This window comes from Folsomia candida, unplaced genomic scaffold (assembly GCF_002217175.1).
Source record: "Folsomia candida strain VU population unplaced genomic scaffold, ASM221717v1 Fcan01_Sc005, whole genome shotgun sequence".
NCBI lineage: Eukaryota > Metazoa > Arthropoda > Collembola > Entomobryomorpha > Isotomidae > Folsomia > Folsomia candida.
This window is the reverse complement of record NW_019091197.1, coordinates 3789011-3815524: the sequence shown is the minus strand read 5'-3', so window position 1 is coordinate 3815524 and position 26514 is coordinate 3789011. Positions and strand designations below refer to the sequence as shown.

General features: G+C 37.5%; 6 protein-coding genes across 12 annotated transcripts; 3 read left to right on the top strand and 3 right to left on the bottom strand.

Moving 5' to 3' along the window:
- Positions 1 to 3587: 3587 nt before the first annotated feature.
- Positions 3588 to 7478, bottom strand: LOC118432974. Its single transcript, XM_035851750.1, has 6 exons — positions 7328 to 7478; positions 7164 to 7207; positions 6978 to 7095; positions 6697 to 6902; positions 4194 to 5865; positions 3588 to 4138 (listed from the first exon to the last, which is right to left on the bottom strand). The coding sequence occupies exons 1-5, from the start codon at positions 7470 to 7472 to the stop codon at positions 5833 to 5835; spliced, it is 546 nt and encodes a 181-aa protein (XP_035707643.1). The 5' UTR covers positions 7473 to 7478; the 3' UTR covers positions 3588 to 4138; positions 4194 to 5832.
- LOC110850345 lies at positions 3905 to 4737 on the bottom strand. The gene is made up of 3 exons (XM_035852400.1): positions 4716 to 4737; positions 4194 to 4513; positions 3905 to 4138 (listed from the first exon to the last, which is right to left on the bottom strand). Exons 1-3 carry the CDS (start codon positions 4735 to 4737, stop codon positions 3905 to 3907), a joined length of 576 nt encoding a protein of 191 aa, XP_035708293.1.
- A 185-nt stretch (positions 7479 to 7663) lies between the features above and the next one.
- LOC110849719 lies at positions 7664 to 11643 on the bottom strand. Of its 5 annotated transcripts, none has more exons than XR_004834850.1 (6): positions 10420 to 11643; positions 10050 to 10313; positions 9908 to 9975; positions 9549 to 9769; positions 8885 to 9471; positions 7664 to 8051 (listed from the first exon to the last, which is right to left on the bottom strand). XR_004834850.1 is itself a non-coding variant. In XM_022097156.2 (6 exons), exons 2-6 carry the CDS (start codon positions 10514 to 10516, stop codon positions 9141 to 9143), a joined length of 981 nt encoding a protein of 326 aa, XP_021952848.1. In that variant the 5' UTR covers positions 10517 to 10541; positions 10643 to 11643; the 3' UTR covers positions 7664 to 9140. The 5 variants fall into 5 exon arrangements, 1 of the variants encoding a protein (XP_021952848.1); XR_004834851.1 differs by having other exon boundaries at positions 7664 to 8017; positions 8926 to 9471; XR_004834852.1 differs by having other exon boundaries at positions 7664 to 7975; positions 8926 to 9471.
- Positions 11644 to 11674: 31 nt separating this feature from the next.
- LOC110849749 lies at positions 11675 to 13536 on the top strand. Of its 3 annotated transcripts, none has more exons than XM_022097188.2 (5): positions 11675 to 11947; positions 12070 to 12310; positions 12382 to 12470; positions 12551 to 12777; positions 12858 to 13536. In XM_022097188.2, the coding sequence occupies exons 2-5, from the start codon at positions 12244 to 12246 to the stop codon at positions 13369 to 13371; spliced, it is 897 nt and encodes a 298-aa protein (XP_021952880.1). In that variant the 5' UTR covers positions 11675 to 11947; positions 12070 to 12243; the 3' UTR covers positions 13372 to 13536. The 3 variants fall into 3 exon arrangements, with proteins under 3 accessions (XP_021952880.1, XP_035707642.1, XP_021952882.1); XM_035851749.1 differs by having other exon boundaries at positions 12371 to 12470; XM_022097190.2 differs by having other exon boundaries at positions 11675 to 11975.
- Positions 13537 to 18351: 4815 nt separating this feature from the next.
- On the top strand, positions 18352 to 20628 carry LOC110849773. Its single transcript, XM_022097218.2, has 4 exons — positions 18352 to 19769; positions 19838 to 20086; positions 20150 to 20286; positions 20343 to 20628. The coding sequence occupies exons 1-4, from the start codon at positions 19680 to 19682 to the stop codon at positions 20479 to 20481; spliced, it is 615 nt and encodes a 204-aa protein (XP_021952910.1). The 5' UTR covers positions 18352 to 19679; the 3' UTR covers positions 20482 to 20628.
- Positions 20624 to 22182, top strand: LOC110849772. Its single transcript, XM_022097217.2, has 4 exons — positions 20624 to 21148; positions 21320 to 21568; positions 21650 to 21795; positions 21864 to 22182. The coding sequence occupies exons 1-4, from the start codon at positions 21056 to 21058 to the stop codon at positions 22039 to 22041; spliced, it is 666 nt and encodes a 221-aa protein (XP_021952909.1). The 5' UTR covers positions 20624 to 21055; the 3' UTR covers positions 22042 to 22182.
- The last annotated feature ends 4332 nt before the right edge of the window (positions 22183 to 26514 follow it).

Below are 26514 nucleotides of genomic sequence, written 5' to 3'. Positions count from 1 at the left end.
AGATTTAACTTCGTGCATGGCAACTCTAAAAGAACTTTCACATGCTTCGATTTAGATTGGCTGTGGCTTTTTGTGACTTTGCCTGTTCTTTTTGACATTGTTCGCTGAGAAAATATTAAGCATTCGTGAAGATATTTATTTTTGGCTTCACGACATGAACGATGAGTAGTCAAGTGAGTAGGAAAACGAATACCATAGTGATGATCGCAAGGAATAAACGACTTAATATTTCCCATTATCATATTATATTTTGCTTACTTTTACTTACATTTGTATCATATTATATTAAATTTTGTAATTTTACACATTGTTATACCGCTACATGTACAAAGTCGGAGATATGAAATGCTTCTGATTTAAAAATCAGAAAAACGTTGATTTCAAATTGCAAAAAAATATATCGAAGTTGTAATAAGTTCGTAATTAGCATGTAATTATCTGGGTATAGTTACTGGACAAATTTTTTGGCGAACACTTTAAATTTACCACCTATGCGCGCGTGCTAGCATTTCCCTCATGGAGGAGAATTCCCAATTTAGAAGTAACTCGATTCGAGGGATGGGCGCGCTCACTACGAGGGATGGGCATACCCGTCTGTTTAGGGATGGGAGTGCTCATAAAACTACTGGGTCCCCTCCGTCGACGTCTAGACTGTCCGTGGCCACTTTTTGTTTACGAATAATAGTTTTATTAAATACAGTAAAACCAGCTCGTTTAAATAAACAATAAAAAATGTAACTTACAATTCAAATAAAATAACCTGTATTATTTATTTTATCTGAAACACCGAATTTCTATCGCCAGATCAATTAAATTCACCATGATAAATCATTTTGTTAGAGATTTGCACATGGGTCAAAGTCGTAGACTGTGCTTAACTAATTCGATAACAAGTGTTATTCGCTCCTCTCATGATACAAACATCCATATTTACTTTGGTAGATTCAAGGGTGACTCGAAGTAATTTTTTGCATGCATAAAGCTGTATCCATAGTCCGTAATTTGTTCATGATTTCGTCATGATTTGATGGTTTCTCGCATCCATAATCCACAATTTTCAAAAAATTATTTTATTCCGATTTTCTGATTGGTCGATATTTTAATTGTTATGGTGATTAACATGCTGAAATCATGAACCATAACATAATTAAAGTAATTACTTTAGGTTAACGAAAATAGGCAATGACTTCACACGTATTTCAAGTCAACAATGCAGTTTATTCAGGGGTGAAAACTCTTTTATGGAAATGTCTTGCCTGTCCGTCCATCCTTCCGTCTGTCCGTCCTCATCCGATAACTTTAGAACAGATTCGAATTTCGATGTCCGGTTTTCGCCAACGTATTTCTAATTTTTGGGGACGGGATGAGTTCGAAGATGGGCGTTGTAGGTCATAAGGTCACGGCCCCACGGTGATGACGCCAACTGTCAAAGGTGTCGAATTTTTTGTTTTAGACGTATTTTTGGGCAGGGATTTCAGAAATCGCCATCATTTTGACGTGCGACGACGCCATGACCGTGTGGGTGGTGCCGAATGTCGAAAAATGACTTTTGTCATGTTGGGTGTGTATTGAAAGGTATTGTCGTCTGCGTTCGAAGTACGCGGGTGGGGTGTCAAAACGGGAGAAAATACGACGTGGGGTGATGTGAGACATTCACGGGAAAGGTGTTGGACGAGTTGTCGCAAAACTCAAAACGCTCTTACACGTGTCTAATAGAATCAAAAATTAAGGTACACGTGTTCGCGCTTTTTTTCCCAAGGTGCCCAAATTTTTCATTTCGCCCCAAATACTGGGAAAAAACATTGTGACGCTACCAGTGCGGTGATTGATTCCAAACTTGGCATGCAGGCCTTATTTGGCATTGCCTACAGTGCCTGAGAGACTTGGCCGCTTAGGTTGAAATTTACAATGCCAATTACCTGACAATTTTGACAATTTTTTTCGTTTTTTCAACATAGTTTCCTAGCTTATGTAATGGTATCTTTCTAGCTCTATATCTCTACAGAAACCCTATATTCTGCTTCGAATGCCGTTTCGTTGAACCTCATAGCTCAAATATTAAGGGTACTTTGTAGGAAGTTCGATTTTGATGGAAGTTCCCGCGAAATAACCATAATACTCATTTCCTTTATTAGTTTCAGTTCGATTTGCCCAAATTTTTGATATGTTCTTCATATTTTGTGGTCAAACAATCGTCAGTTGTAACAAATGTCGAAATCGACCTGTGTGACCTTTTTCTAGAGGTCAGAAGCAAACGTCGGGCACTAAAGTCTCATATAACCCCATAACTGGGGTATCGTTGGAAAGGTCTCGGAGAGCAGATTCAGAATATATATACTTTGTGGGGTCTGGGACTACCCCTTAAGTATTTAGAGACAGAGAAATATAATTGAGTTTTCATCAATCTACTGCTATGTTAGATCTCAATCTGCTCCTGTGTTAACGTCTGTATACCTGGAAAAATAAAACTCAATAATGCTTTTTGGTCTCTAAATTATTAGGGGATGGCTCCAGACCCTACAAAGTATATATATTCTGAATCTGCTCTCCAAGACCTTTCCAACGATACCCCGGTTATGGGGTTATATGAGACTTTAGTGCCCGACATTTCCTTCTGACCTCTAGAAAAGGTCACGCAGGTCGATTTCGACATTTGTTGCAATTGACGATTGTTTGACCACAAAATATGAAGAACATATCAAAAATTTGGGCAAATCGAACTGAAACTAATAAAGGAAATGAGTATTATGGTTATTTCGCGGGAACTTCCATCAAAATCGAACTTCCTACAAAGTACGCTTAATATTTGAGCTATGAGGTTCAACGAAACGGCATTCGAAGCAGAATATAGGGTTTCTGTAGAGATATAAAGCTAGAAAGATACCATTACATAAGCTAGGAAACTATGTTGAAAAAACAAAAAAAATTGTCAAAATTGTCAGGTAATTGGCATAGTAAATTTAAACCTAGGCGGCCAAGTCTCTCAGGCACTGTGGGCAATGCCAAATAAGGCTTGCATGCCAAGTTTGGAATCAATCACCGCACTGGTAGCGCCACAATGTTTTTTCCCAGTATTTGGGGCGAAATGAAAAATTTGGGGCACCTTGAGAAAAAACGCGCGAACACGTGTACCTTAATTTTTGATTCTATTAGACACGTGTAAGAGCGTTTTGAGTTTTGCGACAACTCGTCCAGCACCATGTACCTGTTTATCTGAACCTAGTCAAACACGTTGTGGGCGTGCCACAAGACAAGTCCGTGTGTTTTCACCCCTTTTCTACATTTCGTTTGCAACGGTTTATGGGAATACATAATCTTCTGCAATTGTACAAGTTAACTAAACTTAGCCTTAGTTACTAAGGTAATGTTAGTCTAGAAATTTGTCGACTTCGTATGTAGGGTCCAAGAACTGGAGTTTTAGAACTGAAAAACTGGAGAAGCGTCGACCAAGCGGAAGATAATTTGATCGTGTTTTACTTTTTGCTTGGATGACGACAATTATCAGAAGTAAAATATGTATGTTCTTCTTGATAAATAACATCAATGGAATTTCCAATGCTATGACAAATAATGTTTCCAAACAATCGTAAAATAAATCATTTATTTAGTATCAATGACCAGGGAGATTTCCAAGGAGATTTTGTATATCACACAATTCATCACGATCAAATTCACAAACTGTGCTTAAAGAAGTCAAAGGTAAGAAACGTTATTCGTTCGTCTCATGGTTCATGCAGATTTTTATTGTCCCATTTTCTGAGTCGAAATTGAAAACTTGAACAGTAACGCTAGGCAGATGCAGTGTAAATAACAGAAGTATAAATATATGTATAGGAAAGAAATAATAAATTAACCTTCTCAATATGTGTCCATTAAGTTATCTATTCAAGCCATGACCATGATCTCAAGGCCCGCACATCTTCAGAGAGACTGGTCTCAGGAGGGCGAGGAATTGATTAAACCCGGGCACCGTGAAAACGCGACTTCGGTCACCGCCCGCAATCGCGACAAGCTCAGCCCCTTCGTAATGTCCAATTCCTACCGCGTATGTTTTAATTCCACGCGCAATGGCTGCATTTGCTCCGGCAATCGTGGACGCACGGTTATTCGACATCCCGTCCGTCACAACGACCAAATTCTGCGAATAAATACAAATTTTTAAACTCACTCATCAGCCATTTATTTAAACTCACCTTGATAACGCCTCTGTCAATACTGGCAAGCAGACTGGCTCCATTTTCGATGGCCAGATCCGTCGCAGTCCCGCTTTGCAAGTGGATCGCGGCCTGCACAGCGGTCGCCGACTCGGACGGGGTAAGCGTATTGACCGGATGTACCACAGTTTGCACCTGGTTGGAAAATATGGTAAATCCTACCCGGGAATCTTCATTGTCGCGATAAGCGAGTGCTAATCCGGGCGAAAAGTCTTTGGCGATAATGCATTCAGGCGACGAAATGCTGCCTGATGAGTCGAGGACGACGAGCAAATCGTTCGTCACGTAAAAGAGATCCACTAAGTTATCGGACCGCCGCAATCAAATGCTCAGAACTTTACACACAGTTGATGTAATCTCAAAAAAATTGCATATGTTTACTACCAAAGGGTCTGGATTGCCATACAGTTCAAATTTTAATGATTCAATTCCGGTATGTGCTACAGATTGCACTTTCTTCTTCAGATTTCGCATCAAATTCCGACCATCGACTGCACCTACTTTCAAGCTCATTTTCTTCCATCTGTTCTTAAATTTTCGTAAGGTATCCAGCGTTTCTGAAAGCTTAGAATATTTGGAGTTAGTTAGCGCCCAGAATTTCTCAATTGGTCGCCGTTGAGGAAAATTTGGTGGGTTTTAATTTTTCGGCACAAATTCGATTTTTTTCAGATTTTGGTTCTGAGTGACCTTTTTGGCGTCATGAGACCTTGCGAGGTCAGGCCAAAACAAAACTTTATTTTTTATGATCTTTGGTAATAAACGATTCTAATCCCCCTTCAATTCATGATTTAAGATAAACCTCCTGGTTTACAGTGCCCTCCAAAATGACGGGATCAGAAACATGACCAATGCTAGGCATGCGTTGCCAAATTCTTCATTTTTTTGGGAATTGGTATTTCTTTTGGACTTTGTCTTCATATTGGACTTTGGACTTTGTCTTCATATGGGTTGGAACTATGGAAAAAATGCCTTCCTGGAAGATTTGAAGGATTAGCTGTGACGTGGGGCTCATCGTCCGCGATGACCACTTTTCCCCAAATTTTCTCTCACAATTTCTTGCAGCACGCATGAATCCTTTCCTTTTGTGTTGGTTTGTAATTTGATGCTGGTTTTTTTGTCCTTGCTATAATCCCTAGTTTATGGACTTTGATTTTGCTCAGATAGCTTTTTGAAATCTTGACCTTCCTTGTCGTGGCAGCCGTTGTCGTTGATGCATGATTTTTGAAGAATTTTTTCATCCGATTTTTGACTTTAGTCGCCGCTAGCTTTGCAGGTCGACTAGTGGGGACTTTGAATTTGAGTTCATTGGATTCCTCGTACTTTTCTATGTAAGAGTTGACATTTGAATGAGGAATACCTTCTTGCTTGAAAAAGTGCCAAGTGATTTTAGAATCATAGTTTGTTCGATTTTTGCGAAACACAATCACTCTTTTTTTCAACTCTTGCCTTTCAACCCAAGTTTTTCTAGTCTTAGCCATGACTCAATAATTAGTGATATATATCAATGGAAAGCTTATAACTTGGTCTATTCAAAAATATTTTTTTCGAAATTTAATTTCAATCTGCTCCCGCTCAGCGCGCGTTTGATGGGGCGGTCCGATAACTTCGTGGATCTCTTTTAACACGGGACGGCCACGGTAGGTCTTGGATTCTGTGCAGAAATAATAAAGAATGCAAATTTATTTAAGAATGTGACACTTCCAATCAAACCAAAAACTAATGTCAAATCGCACAATGCACAATATTTGCATGAGGCTCAAATAAATGGCTAACCTATAAGTTATAGGCTATAAATAATATGGGACTCAAATTCTGTGTTAAAAAAATATGTAAATATCTACATAAGCTGCATGCATAGTTCGTGATTTGTACGTGATTTGGTGATGCTTTCACTTTCACAGGTTCATGATTTCAGCATGTTAAGCACCACAACAATTAAAAAATCGACCAATTAGAAAATCGGAATAAAATAATCTTTTAAAAATTGCGGAGATGGATGCGAGAAACCATCAAATCATGACGAAATCATGAACAAATCACGGACTATGGATACAGCTATACACATGTTTAGGCAATTAACACAGTCCCTGACAACTTTGTAAACAACGTCAATTTTATAAAATAATTTTAGAAACATTTACAAAATAATAAAATGTCCTCAATAGCTACGGAAAAGAGGTTGAACCGTGGGGACATATGTATGTATGCATTATATTAGCCGCTCGCGAATATTGTCCTTGGGAATTTTCAAGCTCAAGAAAATATAAAAAAATCAGTATCTGAACAAAAAAATTCTGACGATGAGTAAACTTGCAAAATTTTGTAGCAAAATTTTCCTTATACTTATAAACTTTTCTAAAAGTTTGAAAGGTTACAGAATTTACGGATATAAAATATTAGGAATATTTTAATAACTTAGCCAATTGAATTGGCTGAGTTCATTTAAGTTTGTGTATAATCATACAAATTATCAGTTTTTCACCTTGCAAATGAATCTGTGTTTCTGAGTTTCTGGAAAAGTCACGAATTTCGTCTGGTAAGAGAGCAGGACTTTGTTAGAGGCTGAATTGACAGGATGTCCCCGCAGCCAGCGTCTTCCCAACCCGGGTGGCATCTTCCCCCCGGTCGATGCCCATTTCCAAGATGACGAGCTATAAGCCCCATCCGTCCAATATGTTTGGCCCTTCACTGGTGTGTAAACAAAATTAAATTTTGCAATCTCCACCTTGTATTGAACTTAATACAAAAAAAGTGCATGCTTACCTGCGCCAGCCGATGCAAGGAGATCGATCAAGTCGAGGTATTCATCCATTGATTCGATGGTGACGAGATCGCCAAAGTTGAGACGTTTACATGTCGCCGCTGCCTCCCCCCATGTCGCCTGTAATTTGGAAAGAATGTAAACTGTGTAAGGTTTCCTTAATATAGAAATTTATATGTTCTTAATACCGGCGTATTTACGATGTGATAATCCGTTTCTTCAAAGGCGAAAACTAAAAACAACAAAATATTATGTATCTTCCTAATTAAAAAGTATTAATCTCTAAGGGGTTTAAGCATGTGTGTACTGTGTACAATATATGTATTAATGTGGTTTAATGAGAAAATTTAACCTGAGATGCATGATGCATGTAAACTGTGAAAAACAACTAGATTTTTATAAGAGAAACTTGATTCATCGTTTCCAAGACATACATACAAACATATCAGTAAGTAGAGTAGATTCATGGATGATGCAACGTAATTTTTTGCATGCATAAGTATGTAAATACATAATTTTAGCTTGTTATGGAATACATATGTACATACACATACGTGTTAAAGAGTTGATATGGACGACCAGTACCATTACATGATGTTCTTCTGAATGCCATATATGTACATATGTATATATAGGTATATAAATATGTATCTAATTTTACATAAGTGCATACACATGCTACATCGTCTTTCGTTTATATACATTCATTTATTAATACGCATGTTTTTGTCTGAATCCTTGCAATTCCAGGAACCTTGATTACAGCGAGCATACAGATACATAGTTAACATTTTCCAAGTAGATAAGTGATTCTTTATATCATTGCATATCTATTTTTTGTAGCATTTTCTGAGTCAAAATTTGAAGCTAAATGTACAACGTACGATTAGATACAAACGTGGATTAATTAACGTAATTACTTATCTAGGTTAACAAAAATAGGCCATGACTTCATACATATTTAAAGCCAACCGTGCAGTTTATTGGAATACATAAACTTCTGCAATTACGTAATACAAAATTAGACGATAAGTTAACTAAACTTATAAGTCGTCAAATTTCTGAAAGCTTGGTATCTATTAAGACGATCGTATTGGGCTAAATTTCGATGAATTATAAAACGATGAAGCCCACGAACGATTTTTCTGATTTTTTTAATACGATATCAAACAACTTTCAAACTACCATTCCTGAAAATTTCAGCAATGGTACATGCCCACAAGTGGAGAAACAAATATTCTCCTGGGCTATGTTTAACACGTATTTAGATAGGCCAAAAACAAAAACGCAAATTAAAATACGAAGCCCACGAACGATTTTGTAAATATTTGCATATGTTGATGATCATACTATTGGTGATTTTTCATCAAAGAATTTAAGATGGTACATTTCTAGATTTCGAGCAATAAATTCAAATGCATCAAAAAACAGGGAATAAAATGGAAACCATGCAAAATTACCACAGGTATTAATAAAATGGTAACCATGTTGCGCGTTGCTACAATTTTGCATAAAATTTCCAATATTTATAAACCAAAGCCCGACAAGAAAAAAACATTGATTACATTCATGGGTTGGAAGTGACTCAAACAGGACCCTTGGAGTTATAGTAGACATGCTGAATAATTGTTTGATAGTATAATTTGCCAACTCGCCAAGTTTGCAGTTAATCGGGGTTCATTTGACAAAGTTGAAAATGAACAGACAGACGAACAGACAGACTGGCAAAACGGTTCCCCAAGTCTTAAATCGGGGTAAGAATCATTGAGCTCTATTTACCAATCAAAAACCACTGACAACCAAACGAATTTTGATAAGATATATTAGCCCAAAAAATCGCCTTAATTTCTTATCAAAATAATTCAAAACTCATCGAAATTTAGCCCAAAACGATCACCATAACAGATACCCTTCTTTAGATAATATCAGCAGTAAATATAAAAATATTACTATTCAGTTTCTTGTACAAATGCATTTAAACTACAACTTTCGATATCTTCAATGGACCTCATCTTCTTTGACCACTTGAGCGGTACTACCATGATCAACACTGTCATCTTTCCGTACCCAGTTCACCAACTGCTTTTTTCCGATTCCAAGCGTGGCCAAGAACATGGCTCTACAAACTTTGACTTTTAACCCGGCCCGTATCGGTAAGTGATACACTATATTTTTCTCCTCGAATGGTGCTGGGTTGTTTGACAATCATCCTGGATGACATCTACCAAGCCCCTGACATACGATTTCTTTGCTTTCCAGTCCATACTTATCCAAAAGTTGTCAAACAATTCCTTTCTCACTTCTTCACTAAAGTGAACGCACTTTCGTATTTTACTCTTCGTGCAGGAAGTACAAGCTGGACCGAGACGACGACCGGATCTCGGTGTCTTTTTAACTTGAATAATTTTTGCTCCGGTTGAACTAGCTTCGACTTTTGAATATCCGACATATTCCAAACCACGCATTCGTCTCCTATGATTTAATTCCTTCGTACTCCTGCAATTTATAAAATTTGTGAGGATTTTTTCTCAAAAATCATGAAATAATAAACAATACATGTAAATTGTGTTTACTTAGCATCCTTGTCATGTCTCGACATGTGATTTGCTAGCCCACTCGTAGTATAAAATTCTTTCTGACACACAAAGCAGATCTTGGTTAATTTTTTTTCGCCTTCGGCCAGTTGGATTAATTCTCCGAGGTCGTCGCTCTTCTGGAAAACTACTGTGTCGCTAAGTTCAGATTGATGTGAATCTTCAGAAGGTGGAGGTACATAGTCAGAGTCCGAGTCATTCTAAAATTACAACACAATATGATACAAAATATTTTAAAAATATGTACTTGAAACAAGGAAGGTGTATTTAATTAGTACGAACCACCAAATGAATTAACAACCTCGACCTCACTACTATACCTAATTTAAAAGACCAACCTCGCAGTTTTCGCCTGCATTTTTAGAACGTTTCACTGCTCTTCTTCCTTTAACAATAGCCGTTGATGCTGAAATAAAGCAACAAGAGTGTTACAAATTACCTACAGTTATTTAAAGTTGTAACTAAAAACAGTGTTTCTACCATTGCCACTCCACTGTTCAGGAAATAGTTCAATGTCTTCCAGTTCAATTGGGCATGGGGGGTCGCTCACCTCCATCTTAATGACTACATTTTCCACCCCATAATTTTCGCTACTCCCACTATCAATCTCATTGATAAGAGTGCATGGCTCTGATTGACCTATGAAGGTGTCCACTTTTGTTTTTGCACTTGCCAGATGCGTTGACAAAGTCGAGAAGTGACACAGAAAAGAGGACAATTCCAACTTTAATTGTTCCGTTGCTCCTGTAACACATGTACAATTGTATAAGAAAATGTAAACAATAACCAATTTGAAAATCGGTTACAAATTTACTAAACTCAGTATTAATAATAAATACGTATAAATTACCGAATTCGTTATCAATAAAATGCTGGACAATTTGATAAGTCTGTGTGAGCTGGCGATGCAATAATTCGACCTGACCGGTTAATATTTCGAACCTCATTGTATGTAATCAAATACAGAGAGATCTTTATTTACAAAATAAAGAAATATGGTGATTGATTCATCAATATAGTTAAAGTTTAAAGTCTGACTTTAACTTTAACTTTAACTTTAACTTTGAACTTACACTGCTTTGGAATAAGTTGAAAAAATTGCACGTAATAATTTTTAAATTTTTATTAGTCGAATTTTAGAAATCAAAATTATTACTTAACTAAGTTAAGTGATGTTTAGGTTTTCGGAAAAGCCTTTTCACTTTTCCTGGCCCATGCAGTATGTGTGCAGCTGACTACGGCATATTTGTTTGCATCGGAAGAAAGATGAATGTTACAGTGTGGCCCAAAAGTTTGCACCATGCACTAAATATGTGAATTATAATTTGTAAAATGATTCTCGGCCAGGATCGCCTAATCTAATCCATCACGCCTCACAGCGCTCTACCACGCTCCACAGCTCTCTACCACGCTCCACAGCGCTCCACAACGCTCTACAACTCTCCACAGCGCTCTATCTACAACGCTGTACAACTCGCCACAGCGCTCTACAACTACAACGCTTGACAGCGCTCGACAACGCTCCACAACGTTCTACAACCCTCCACAGCGCTCTATCTACGACGCTCCACAGCACTTTACAACGTTCTACAAGTCTCCAAAGCGCACCAGTGGTGCGGCACCACAGCGCTCTATCTACAGCGCTTGACAGCGCTCCACAACACTCTACAACTCTCCACAGCGCTCCACAACACTCTACAACTCTCCACAGCGCTCTATCTACAACGCTCCACAGCGCTCGACAACGCTCCACAGCGCTCGACAACGCTCCACAGCGCTCGACAACGCTCCACAGCGCTCGACAACGCTCCACAGCACTTTACAACGCTCCACAACGCTCTATCTACAACGCTCCACAGCGCTCTAACACGCTCCACAGCGCTCTATCTACAACGCTCCACAGCGCTCTAACACGCTCCACAACACTTTACAACGTTCTACAACTCTCCAACGCGCACCACAGCGCTCTATCTACAGCGCTCTACTACGCTCGACAGTGCTCTATCTACAAAGCTCGAATGTCACGAAACAGATTTCTTGTAGTCTAAAACTTTCGGGCCACACTGTATACTACTCTGTCAGCTGCTCGCGTTGAGCTTGCTAAATTTATTCACACCACAACAACTTTTAGGCATTTACATTTCAAGTTGAAATTTTGAACTTTTATAGGATCTAAATTTACTTAGAAACTGATTTATTAAGCTCACGTGAACTAATTAGAAATTAGTACAATTAGTACTCCTCACGTGCGAAGTTTGACACAATTTTCTATAAGGATGAGGTTCGAAATACTAAACTAACCAGTCAGCTCGAATTATTGCACCGCCAACTTACACAGACTTATCGCATTGCCCAACATTTTATGGACAATGGATTCGGTAACTTATCAATTAAAATGAGTATAATGTATACATGATTTGCTTAAATTAATATAATTTGTTCTTTGCGTTCATACTATGTGCATATATTTTAAGAAACATTAATATAATTTTTGTTTTAGGGGAGACGGACAAAGACGAAGAATTGAAAGTAGAGCTGTCCTCATTTCTTGATCACGTCTCAATCTTCTCGGCAGATCTGGAAGATGCAAGAACTAAGGTGGACAAAGTCCCTAGACTGGTAAACGACTACAACATCACGTGAAAATTGCGGAGTTGAAAATGTAGTTGTCAAAATGGAGTTGGGTGACCACCCTCAATTTGAAATTGAGGACCTTGAACTATTTCCGGAAGAATGGAAAGGTGAGAGTCCTCTCGAAATCGTGGAATGTGATGAAACTTATAATTTCTGCGATTGTTGAGTTGCCTTTTAGCCACAACTGCCAGTGTCCCTCGACAAGCTGCTGCAAAATTGGATGGAAAAACAACCGGAAATTCTAACAATGAAGACGACAATAGTGAGGTTAGCTTCTTTTTCATTTCAAAGTAACCCAACTTATTGACGGGCTATACATGTATACATACATTGTGTCGTAATTTTAGAATGAGTCAGATGAAGTGGGCTCTGATTTTGTACATTCTGAAGAATCACATCAATCTGCTGAGCTTAACGACAGAGTGGGTAGCCAAGGCAGCGACGAACTCGGCGAATTAATCCAACTGGCCGGAGAGGAGACAAAATTAACCAAGATCTGCTCCATTTGTCAGAAGGAATTTTATACTACGAGTGGGCTAGCAAATCACATGTCGCGACATGACAAACATGTTAAGTAAGTTCAATTTATATTTTGGTAACGATTTTTATTATAAGCATTTAAAAATATTTTCTCCTAAATTTAATAAATTGTAGGAGTGTGAGAGAACTAAATCGTAGGAGACGAAAGCGAGGATTGGAATATGTCGGATTTTCAAAAGTTGAAGCTTCTTCAACCGGAGGAACAAAGCCTATTCAAGTTCAAAGGACACATAAATCTGGTCGAAGTCTCGGTCCAGCTTGTACTTCGGTTGCCTGTGCGAAGAGTAAAATTCGCAAATGTATTCACTTTAGTGATGAAGTTAGGCAAGAGTTGTTTGACAACTTTTGGATAAATATAGATTGGGGAGCAAAGAAATCGTATGTCAGGGGCTTTGGTATTGTCGGGGTTGCGTCTCGATGTACTCAGCTACCATCTAGGAGAAATGACACCTTAGTGTATCATTTGCCGATACGGGCCGGGTTACGAGTGAAAGTTTGTAAAGCCATGTTCTTGGCCACGCTTGGAATTGGAAGACACCAAGTAATTACCTGGACGAAAAAAGTTAATAAAATTTGTGACACGAGTCAAGTAAATATCCAAGCAGAAGCAGTACTTTTGGAGAAATAGCTCATAACTTTATTAAATTTGTTGCATATTTATAGTGCCTGTAAGTATGTATTGTATTTCATGTGTTGCACTAACTATAAGGATAAATTTCAACAACTCTTTTATGTAAACCGGAACAAATATAAGCAAGAAACATTTGCAATGTATGTTGCTCTGACATATGTACCTTTGATGTTGATGTCATTTTTAATTTTATGTACGGAAAACATTATTACTCACAATTCAGTTCAGTTCAAATAATCTGAAACGCATAGATTCGGCTATTTTTATGAGAAATAACGTTCCTATAAATACATATTTAAATGTACACATATACATTTGTGCAACATACACAAAAATTAGTACTTACATAAACACTAGTCGGTTGCAAATGAATTTGTGAAGAAGAGAAGCTTACATGGTTTACAAGCCCAATTTCTATTTAGTACAGATTTTATAGCGGTTGAGTCGGGTGTAAAATAGAGCCAAATTCTATATAAAGACATAGCTGCTTTTAGATAGAGACTATCAACAGATGTACTTATGTATATATGTACAATATAAATACTTATATTCATGTCTTTCCAAAACACTATTCGGTCACCGTCATCAAAGAATAGCTTAGACTCATGGATGTATAGACTTCACTCTGTAAAACATGCTTCAATATCTGTGCTCCGTATCATGCGATCGGGACTTTGCATGCAACTTTCTTGTAAAGTCTAGATAAAATCAAAATAAATATTGCGCATGTAGATAAGTTGACAACTTTTTTTTCATTTCGTCACCAGAATTGGAATGGTTTACTTTTGTATATATGTACTTATGCACATACAGCTTACATATTTAGAATTTCTACCTTCCGTTCGAAGTCTGAAGTTGCTTAACATGAAAACTAACCCCCGTGGCGTATCTCACATTCGCAAACTATGTACATACATCCCTTCCGTTGAATATATTGTGCTGTCGGTGCCGACCTTCAACTTGATGTCGACGTAGACCTCCCACCATGAAGGACACGTTACTCCTATTACTGGCGTGCTGTATCAGCACTTCTTTCACGGCTAACATAACAACCACATTCAGGGACCCAAATCCAACCAACCTTAATTCTCTACTTTCACCATTCTCGAATTGTGTAATCCACCTCATAAACTTGGAAAGTTCCGTTCATCTGACCCCATTTGACTTTCCAGTTGTGCTAGAAAGATATCAATCAATTCCGAAATACAAAAAATGGGTCTCAAAACATCAAAATTCTTTTCAGCGTCAAAAGAATGGCAATTTCCGGGGGAAATGCATCTTCCACGGACTAATATATCCTACGATGGACAAATTCAGTATTCGTCCTACCTTGGGCAAAACTTACATCGAATATTGGACACACACAGCGAATCCAGGCTATGATAATCAAAACACCTATTTTGTTATGTTTTCAAAAAATAAACGCGTTTCAGAATGGATTGAATGGGCGAGAGGCATTCAAGAAACTCAACGTGACTGGAAGCAAAGCAATGTAGGCGTGGTTCTCATGAATACCGAAAAAATCTCAGGATTTCCCGAATGGTACATCTCCTGCTGGTCCTGTCACCCTAACAAATTTACTTTTCACCCTGCTAGTGAGAATTCCTTGACCGAATCATTCCGAAAAATCGCGCGCACAGTGCATCCCGACAAAGTGTTTGCCCTCTGGGATTTGTTTGGCGAATTAGAACGCCACGTCGTCAAGAAAACATTGCCCCCAACCTTTACCACAATCACGCCAACATCTAACCCCGACATAATGTCTTTCTCCATAATTTACCCAAATCAGAGTTACATCGTTGACAGTTTGTCCATGTCCTTGGAGTTCATGGCCCCCCGCCGCACAACAATTCAATTGTATCTACCGGTTACCAGTACTAATTCAATACGGTTGACCTCAATATCCGTGCGATTCTTAACTTGCGACGGACTAGCGACCGAAGAGTCGAACGGGCTGCAAAGTTTCAACCATTTCTTGTCATCTTATCAGTCAGAAATCTGGATATGCCTGATAATAGCCATCCTGGTAATTGCCGTCGTTATAAAGGTGACTATCTACATGGGGCGAAGTGAAAATGGTAGTAACAATCAGGCGCCAATATTGCTCCCAATTGCCTTCTTGTTTGAACAAAGCATCCCCATAGGTCCAACGTTACGTAAATATTTTGCAGCAAAATGCATCCTGGCGCCATGGCTCTTGATGTGCATCATTCTAAGTAACGCGTACAAAGGAAGTAACGTAACTGATTTAACCGCGCCGCTTAAACCTCCCTTGGTAACAAAATTCGAACAGATTTTGGCCCGCCATTATACAATTTTTGTCCCCCAAGTAAGGATTTACTTTCCTAGGGTGAAGAAATACATGGAATATCCTAAACCTCGTTCGCGCTTTCTTAGTGATGTACAAAATGCGCAGAGTGGTTATAGCGGATACTCGTCTTCTTTCTTGGATAACCTTCACGACAGCATTTCTATCGTTATGGAACGACATAACATCACTTTGTTGCAGGCTATTTTGAACTGTAATAAGACAGCACTTGCAGCATACGGGAGTGATGTTGATAACTACGAGTCCCAGCTGAAGGTTTTGCTTCCACAGGCGAAACATATCGTAAAAAGCGAGGAACACTTGTTTTCAGTAGAACTTGGTTGGGGTGTCCAGTATGGTTTTGATCCTCGGCTGGAGATGAGAATTCGAGCACTTTATGAATCCGGGCTTGTAAATGTTTCGACCAGTTTTTTGAAGTTTGTCAAAATGATGAAGTTTAGGGGTAGAAATCGCAATGTGTATCATGGTGGAGAAGATGCTAAGGTGAAAAGCTTGGGAATCGAGGGGAATTTTAGCGTTGTATTTTATCTCTATTTATTTTTAATTGGGTTATGTTGCGGGTTCCACTTGATGGAGCGAGGATGTAAAAAATCAGTAAAAATGTAGTTATCAACTGGTCGCAATTTGCCTTTTAATTATGTTCTACCACCGCTGGCCTGGCGGTCTCTATTAATGAATACATGTCCTGATCACCCCACAATGGGCATACAATTATCAACTATCAACTTTGACGTGGGATCAAGATTTTACAATAGTCTATAATATATGTGCATATATAATATGTATGTGTATGCATCTGCTATCCAAGTTAAGTGTAACCAAGCCCTAAACTGGGGGTGGGCAAGCAGGGCAATTGCCCGGGGCGCCAGAATTTGAAGTGGCGCAGGCAGGCGCCCCGCTAAGCACTAGATATAATCGATAATTCGGGTGACAGCAGAGAGTACGGACATGGCTACTAAAACTTTAAATATAAATGATACAGCACAATAATAATGCCTATGATTTCCAAAATTTAATGAATTTAAAAAATGGGAATGACAATATTTAACCTATTATAAGTTGATACTAAATTCGACCATCATTAATACTTTCTTCTAAATATTTCCTTTCATCAGGATAAAGGACTTCGTTGTTCATAATAAAGATTATTACTCGATTTTTCCATAAGTAATAATACACTTTAGAATCACATTAAAATCTAAAATTTTAAAAAACTTTATAAATAATTGGATTACACGGAGTTAAGTGGAAAAGTCGAAGAAAAAGTTTTGCTTTATTTTGTCAATATTTCGAATGCTATCTGCTATTCATTATCAAGACATTTACAAGATGGGAAATTTGTTACAAGGTTTCGTAGTTGAAATTAGTTAGTGTAAATTCATAAAAATAGTTGTCATGTTTGTGGCGTTGGATACTGGGGTCACGTTTTGAAGTGATAAAAAATGTAAAGGGACCCAACTTGATAAACTTTATAAACGTTTCGATTTTTACTTAGGATTAGTCAACCTCAAATGTATGAGAAGCTTTTTATGCATTGCTTTTTGCATGACAAGAAACCGTGACACTTATCAGACTATTTGTCTTCAAACATGCTGTGCACCTTGGGTTCTTGCATGGTATCCTTCTTTTGAAGAAAAAGGATATCCAAAGTTTTTATGCAATTGTATGAAGGCATCAATTGATAGAGATGATTGGATCTCCATGGGTAAAAGGGTGAAATTTTCCTAATCGTTTACATTGTGTCTTTCGATGTTCCGGCCCCTTAATGTTTTTTCTAATTCAAAAAATCCATGCAACGAATACAAAACTCTATAAAACAGCACATGCTAACTCTTGAGGTCATTATATTTCAACAAAAATCGAGGTTTGGAAAAATGAAGCAAAATTGGCAAAAATTTATGTTATGGTACTATTTATCCCTGGTAGGTGAAATACGTGTTCAAATCGTTGAAAATTCGAACCTGGAATATCTGCTGCAAAATTTTCGAAGTATGCTCAAGCCATTCCCGCAATATTCAAATCATAGATTCAACCGTTGTAATATTATCTGACAAGGGAACATACCGAGGTGTCCAACGAATTAAGGGTCGACACCTATACCAAAATGACCACAGTACATGACTTATTAGACAAACTGAAGGAATTTTCGTGTAAAATTCACTTTTCGTCAAGTTGTGACGATATTTGTGACGAGCGCATGGCCATCCAGCGGGATACCGGGGTCGGTCGCTGAGCGATCAGATCGAACCCATGTTGTCTTCAGAGATTTCAAATTTCAAATAACTTACACACTTCTAATTTTTTTTAAATTTCATAAGTGTTTCAAAATTTCAAAATCTCTTGAAAACTTCAAAACTTTTAAAAAATTTAAAAATTGTTTAAAAATTTCAAAATTTCTTCAAAATTTCAAAAAGTTTTTCAAAATTTCGAAATGGTTTAAAAATTTGAAAGAATTTGAAATCTCTGAAGACGACGTGAAGACGACGACGCTTCTCTGTGGTCGACCTGATCGTTCAGCGGCTGACCTCTCCCTCACTGGCAAACCGATGTTCATGTGCTCGTTACAAATATCGTCACAACGTGACGAAAAGTGAATTGTACACGAAGATTCCTTCAGTTTGTTTAATAAGTCATGTACTGTGGTCATTTTGGTATTAGTGTGGACCCTTAACTCGTTGGACACATCGGTATGTTCCCTTGTGAGTTTTCAGTGAATCTGTGAACCCATATGGTTCCCTTTGTATTTAAAAAAAATCAAGAAAAGGAAATGCGGGTAAAATCTTTAAAATAGTCTGAAAAAACTCTGGCTCTTTGACACTGCATTTTAGTTTCGTGTTTAATTTACATATTTAGTTCAACTTTCCTGATGTGTATGTAATAACCTTAACCAAAAATTTGTCGGGCTTGCTTTGATATGGGAATCTACCGACGCAGAAACTAAGGATTTGTTTAAAGTTCCCAACATTATCCTTAAAAAATAAAACGACGGAACTTCTACTAAATAATTGCGTTTGGACAAATTGTGCTGATTTTTATGATGAGCGCAGTCTCTGTGAGATTACTAAATCTGCTACCCCCAAAGCCGTTAAAGCTGCAATGTGCCGTATCTCGCACACGAAAAAGTGTAACTTTAACGGATTTGGGGGTAATAAATTTTTAATTCTCCCAGAGACACGCAGCTAGAATATACTGACAGTCAACTCAACAATTTCATAGTTTGCTCACGTTGGTGCGAACGAACTAACTAAAGTCATTCCTAAAATCATCGGCTATGCAAATTTATTGTTTACATACTTGCACAAAGTGAGGGTGGGTCATTAGTTTCCGGCGAAGGTCTTGACGTGAATGATTTTTGATTGAAAATGGTTTAATTGTGCTTAAGATAGTAAACCACATCTTTGCAACAAATTTTCAAATGGCCATTTCGAAGCTTAGAAAAATTCGCGAGCGCCGAAGGCGCGAGCGTCTTGGGGCGCATCAATAAGTTTGCCCACCCTCATGGGTGGCCTAGTTTAGGCACTGAGTGTAACCAAATAAAAGTCTATGTCTAGGATGTCGTATTCTAAAAGTGGGATAAATAAATAATTTGAATGGAAACTTTAAGGTAACTTTAACTTCAAGAAGGGCTGCCTCACGGATATTCATATATACTATAGATTGTTTAACTTAAAGGGTGGCGACGCAAAAATACTTAAATATTTAATTACTCGTTTATCTAAATCTCTATGCGCACAAAAGCTACAAAAACTCGAGAACATCGGTATGTATCCACCAATAATTGTGAGATAACACAAATCGATGATTGTGTTCCATATCATCGTGGGAAAATAATAATTCGACAATTGTTTTGTCTATACGCACATAAAAATATGAATGGACGACAGTTAACTCCCCTACTTTAGTTGCATTTTGCCTTTCGCCAGTCCCAGCTCGGAAATAATACACATTGCCATCGTCTATATACATTTTTTTTCAAATGGAATTCTTTTCTAAAACGTGGGACGTTGTGCAAACAGTTGCTACGTCAATTACCTCAATAACGATTGAAAGTAAGGTGGATGGCTCGGTATGTATTTTGGTTAACACATTTCCAAGTTTATTTAATTCAATTTAAAAGAAGCACAAATTATGCAGCAAATTGGTACCTGGAACTCGGAAACAATTTCGTCAGGATGCTCTGTTATTTCAGTTACAGAGTCAGGAACAGCACTGCGATTGTCGGCTGATTATTATGGAACACCAGAAATTCATAAAATGCAGGAAAAAGGGTTTTTATTAATCACCAAAATACGAGGAAACCAACCTTCTCGATCGGACCGGATTGAATTAGCACTTTGTCACGATAGAGGAACTGGTCGCGTGTGTCTTAAACTTTTACCAAACGTGTGTTGCATTTAAAAAAATATACATAGAAAAGTACATACATACATTTTTTATTCTGTTTAGGACGACAATTCAAGTTCTTCCAGTCAGACAGTGGAAATCCGGAAATACTTTCAATGGCTTCCAGTTAATGTGACCACTCGCCCAGGGGTTCTTATGCTAAAAAACTTGGGCAGTGGTCAATGCCTCGAGAACATGGGGTAACGCGTCCTTTTAAAGTACAGCAAGCGATTTGCGATTATGTATGTTTAACTAGGATTGGAGCACAAGTTAGATTATGCCCGCAAGATATGGAAAACAAAGCGCAGTGGTGGCTTATCAATGACTTTGCCAGCATGATGCAACGGACGCAAAAGACAATGTCAGGTTTATCTTATGATGACGATGACGACTGAATGAATACATGCAGTAAATTATGTATGCATACACAGTGTATGATACACTTCCGAGGGCTACTTTACTTTTGTGTATTTTAGAACAAGATGTCATACATATATACCACATAAATATTTTCATTGGAATAAAACATCCTCCCTATTTTATTGATGATTTATTAATTTCATTCATTCATTTTGAAACACGTTGTACATAAATAAGGTTTGCAATAACGCTACATTTTTTAAGGATGAAGTCAGATGAATATATATCATATTTCGCTACATATTTCCATATCGGAAAAGTTATTTTTGTGCATACGACTGTTTCCACTAATTATGTAAAACATGACACTTGGACAGTTTATCATGTAGAGATTAGAAGCACAAAAGATAAGATTGTTCAGTAAATGAACGTATCTATTTATTTACACATCCTGTCCATCGACGCCACTGTTCAATCTTTCATAACGTATCATTCATTCCGCAATTTTTTTCTATTACCATCAAAATATCGTTTTTCACAACGTTTGTAAAGCTACAGCCACATATTTTATTTCTCCGTCTCAGCTATTTAATCAAGCATAAGTACATAATGGAGACCCTGGAAAAGGCAGGAAACGGCCTCCAAGTGTACACAATGCCCAACGCTAATTTTTTCTCGATTGAGTCTGTGGTCAATGGTTCGGTATTTCAAAATTTTAAATTTGAATAGCTTAAATCTTGAATTAAATATCAGTACATACATAATTTCATGAATAACTTTAGTTTGGACTGCGAACAAACTATTGTGATACTACTTTTTTCACCGAATTATATTCCGAATCTTGTAAAAAGGACGATTTTTAATTTTTTATAGCAACTTGGAACCACAATTCCTGGAAGGATATCAGAAGGCAGTTTAGTTGTACCGGTCACAGCGAACCCGGCCAAGCTCACCTGGTCCGCAGACTATTGCGGAATTCCAGAAATAGACAAAATGGATGAAAAAGGGTTTATCTTGCGTAACACGAGGAAAAATACTATCCGTCGGGTCAGCGACACCATGGATTTGGTGCTATGTGAGGACAAACGTACGGGACGGATTTGCCTGCAAAAGTCACCAGAGGTAGGAACATACAAACGTTAAATAAATAAATAAATAAATAAATAAATAAATAAAGTGATAACAATTTTGTCACCACTTTAGGACGCTAAGTCAACCAATTCTCTCCAAAAACTGGATTTTGATAGAGCTCACAAATACTTTGAGTGGCTTCCTGTCCGAGTGATTAATGGGAATGGGGCATTTCTGCTCAAAAACTTGGCCAGTGGAAAATGTCTGCAAAATATGGGGTACACTTATTTACTATTCCGCCGTTTTATCTGGTTGACATATCCCTAAAAAACTAATACATACACAGGGTCGGAGCAGAACTTGCGTTATCTTCGCAGGACATGGAAAACAAATCTCAGTGGTGGCACATTATTAATACCGACTCTTCTGTACACTTTGATGACTTAAAAAATGCAGGGAACCCCAATCAAGTTAGAAATGTAGGTCGACCTAAATTTTATTGTGGTGATGAAGACGACAATTAGTTTGAGTGAACTATCTACTTAATCCAAAGTATGCACCGTTTCTTTTTGATATTATGTGTACCTAAATATGCATACATACTTACTTACATAGGTATTATGCATGTCGATAATAAATAATCAATTTATGATATTTATACTTAATTAAGTACAGAAGTCGCCATCTGCATAAATTACTTACTCAATGTACAAATTCATAAGTATGCATCAACTTGCTTAGAAATGTATAATAAACTTTTTCATGATGTAGAAAATATATTGCATAAAAAGCTTATTTCTCAATATATTTACAAATTATATTTCCCGAGATCGCAAAGGAGAGCAGAAATTTTCAACTAAGCAGATTTTCGTCCTAATAAAGTACAAATACAGTACAGGGTAATTCAGATGTAATTCCTGATGGGTATAATTTGATATATGCATTTTGGGGAGTTCTGGTTTTCCCTTTCGCATTGCTGGATATGAAAGAAAATCTCTAGAATGTCTAGACCTGAGTAATTACATTTGTATTTATATTAATAAAACAGTTTCCAAATATAATCATAATAGATAGATGACACAATTTACACAATGGGTGTCACTTGTCATAATAATGAACAATGTGTTTTCTCATTATTTCGTAACATCATCCACCTCTTTCATTTTTGAATTAAATTTATGTACCTATATAAAACTCATTAATTTACCACGCTTTCAACGAAGGTTGCAATTACGTTTATCCGAATTTAAGATAATGAAATCTTCATCAGTGTTTAGTTTAGTAGTGTTAATAAGTTACATAACGGGATGCAGTTGTTATCCAAGTTTGTACTTCAGAGGTGGAATTCCTCGTAAGATTAACTTACTTAACTACAATAAATGTCTTAACAATTTATTTAACAGCTTCAATTATTTATTTTGACAGATTTAAACTTTCCGCGGATTCGTCATCGCCCACGTTTTCGGTCGTTCCATTACAATGGACGAGCTAACCATGACTTTGTCAAAGCTATTTCCGCCGATCAATTACCAGCTCCGAAGAAGTCCGAATCAGAAGATTCGAACCAGGATAAAAATCCACAAGGAAGAAGTTTCGGTTTCAAAATGCCTAGCTTTGATTTTCCCGAAATGAAGATGGACATGTTTCCCGACATGCATTTTCCCACAATGAATATGGCCAACCCTATGAAAATGCCGGATATGTCGATGTCCAGAAAACCAGTTACGAAGGCTCCCGCTAATAACAAGCCAGATATCAAGGCGTCAAGTATGAGTTTTCCTAATATGATGATGCCCATGTGGGAAGCGCCAAATTTAAGCATGCCTGGTATGAACGTTCCGGCCATGAATATGAAAATGCCAGATTTCATGTCCAGTAAACCAGTGACAAAAGCTCCCACAAACAAAAAGCCAGATGCAAAGATGCCCAATATGATGATGCCCAAGTGGGAAGCGCCAAATTTAAGTATGCCTGGCATGAACGTTCCCGCCATGAATATGAAAATTCCAGATTTCATGTCCAGTAAACCAGTGACAAAAGCTCCCACAAACAAAAAGCCAGATGCAAAGATGCCCAATATGATGATGCCCAAGTGGGAAGCGCCAAATTTAAGTATGCCTGGCATGAACGTTCCCGCCATGAATATGAAAATTCCAGATTTTATGTCCAACAAGCCAGTAGCAAAAACTCCCACAAATAAAAAGCCTGATGCCAAGATGCCCATGTGGGAAGCGCCAAACTTAAGCATGCCTGGCATGAACGTTCCCGCCATGAATATGAAAATGCCAGATTTCATATCAAATAAACCTGTCACAAAAGCGCCCACAAACAAAAAGCCGGATCCCAAGGCGTCAAGTATGACCTTTCCCAATATGATGATGTCGAAGTGGGAAGCACCTAATATGAAAATGCCAGGAATGAATGTTCCCGCCATGAATATGAAAATGCCAGAGTTTAAAATTCCCGGTATGAAAAGTATCAACGTAAAATTTCCAGAATTATTATTCGTCTTTCTAAAATTCCTTGTCAATTTCAGACATGTCACCACCCAAGATTGGACGCCAGCCAATGAAGTCCAAAGGTGGCAGCCTAACTTCCAATGCTTCCAAGGTTGGCGATGCTGCCGCTTTTGCATCCGACGGAGACTCGGGCTCGGAAGAAATGACTCAGCAAATGGCCAAGATGCAAGCGGAAATGGAAGCAATGATGGGAAAATAAAATATTCAAGTGAATTTAATCAAGTTTTCCTTATTTTTATTTCTGTGATAATATGAACATTATTAAATATATGTATATATATATATACGTAGCTTAATGGTTAATTTACTTACATAACTAATATATGTACAACTTATACACAGTAAATAATACAATTTCGCTTGTTTTGTTTTAAATAGTACAATCGATTTTGTAGGTAGTGGCCAATTTGTTAACCGAAAGACAATGTTAAATTGACCGTGCTGAATACATAATTAGTTACATAACATGGATAAAATGAATAAATACGTATTTATTTACGCACATATTTAACACTTTTCTTTTGTACCAAATTTGAAGAATTTTAAGCGTCTTAAATATTTTTCTCTGTCTCTTTAAAAAATCATGAGATTTATAATATCCGTCGTGATAATTGGCTGCATATCTGGGAGCGATTGCTTATTCACCAAAATGTACTCGTCAGGTGGCATTTTTCGTAAGTCAAATTGCAAAAGAAATCGGATTCTCCAGAGGTTAGTTTAACTATTATTTGTTAATTGTGTGCTTCTCATAGACTTTAATCTACCGCGAATTCGGCCCCGTCACCCTTGGGGAATGTATCGTCACTCACCTCACCAATATGTGTAAGCCATCTCTGCGGATCAAATAAGTACCAAAGAAGACGCCTCTAACCCTCATAAAAAACTGGGAGGGAGAAGTTTCGATTTAACAATGCCAGATTTCCCAGATATGAAGATGGACATGTTTCCCGATATGAGTCTGGGCATGAAAATGCCCGATATGAGTGTGGACATGAAAATGTCCGATATGAAGATATCCGATCCATTTGCTACAGAGCCGCCTCTTTCAGAGGCGTCTACTGCCCCGAGCAATACTGGAAATGGTGTCGCGCTCGTATCCGATGGCGACTCAGGGTCGGAAGAAATGGCGAAGGAAATGGCCAAGATGCAGGCGGAGATGGAAGCAATGATGGGAAAATAGGGGGTGATCAAGAAATGCATATATATATGTGTGTACATGTGTATAAAAAATTGCTGATAACATTATGGGGATTCATTACGAGTTAGCACGTTCGTATCGCAAGACAATTTTGAAAAAAAATAATTGCCTACTAAATACTATGTATGTAATCTTCGAGAGATGCACAAGTTCGTGAATGAATGTAATTTTCAAAGCAAAGTTTGCGAACTTGCGATTTTTTTGCTAACGTTGCTAACGATGCGAACTCGTCATGAATACCCTCATTGTTTCTTCAAAAGCTATTAAAAATAATACAAACTTACATACGTACGTACATATCTAGATTTACTGTAATTCTACACATTTTGTTGCCTCATAATATCCAAACATCCCATAACCTTTGTCTGTTTCCTGTTAAATTTTGATATGAAATATTTGGCCAAATGAATCTCAACGCTTTGCGAGATTTTGTCGCTTAAGATATTTCTTAAACATAAACCCCAAAATTTTGGAATTGACCATGCCTGTGGAACTTGGATTGCTTTCGAAATCTATTTGTTGGTACGTACATTTACAAGTATTTTGTGAACAACTTAAATGTAGAATAAAAAGTGCCCAAAAATGAGAATCATAGTTGTTTATGAAGGGGAATAAAATATTCATAACCCAATTCTCAGTGTTTATTATGCATGTCTCAATAGCTAATTTATAATATGCAATTTAAGGTAAATAAATAATAACAAATCTTAAGCACCATCACCTCCAAAAACCTTGCTCCGTTTTTTTCAACTTTACATTACAATCGTTCCCTTAGGTAGTGACCACTTTTGTTATAAAAACACAAACACAATATCAACCTTGCGATCAATTAGTAATTTAGGTTCAATGATGTAGATATTTAATGACAAGCATACTTGTGTCACTCTTGTCTTTCATAGTCATATCTTGGACGTAACCCACACAAATTTGAATCGAAGTTGTAAACATCCTGAATAAACAGTTCTGTCTCTTTAAAAAATCATGAGATTCATTTACATCGTGATAATTTGCTGCATATCTGGGAGCTATTCCTCATTCACTAAAATTTACTCGACGGGTGGCACTCGCACTCGTAAGTGAAATTGTAAAATATGTAAATCAAACACACCACAGAATTTTAAATTTGTTATCTTCCATAGACTTTAATCCACCGCGGATTCGTCCTCGCCACTATTTTGGAACATATCGTCACTCCTTTGTCAAGGCCATCTCTGCGGATCAGATACACACCAAGAAAGAAGATATTTCTGACGTGAAAGATGTTTCTGACACGGAAAAAA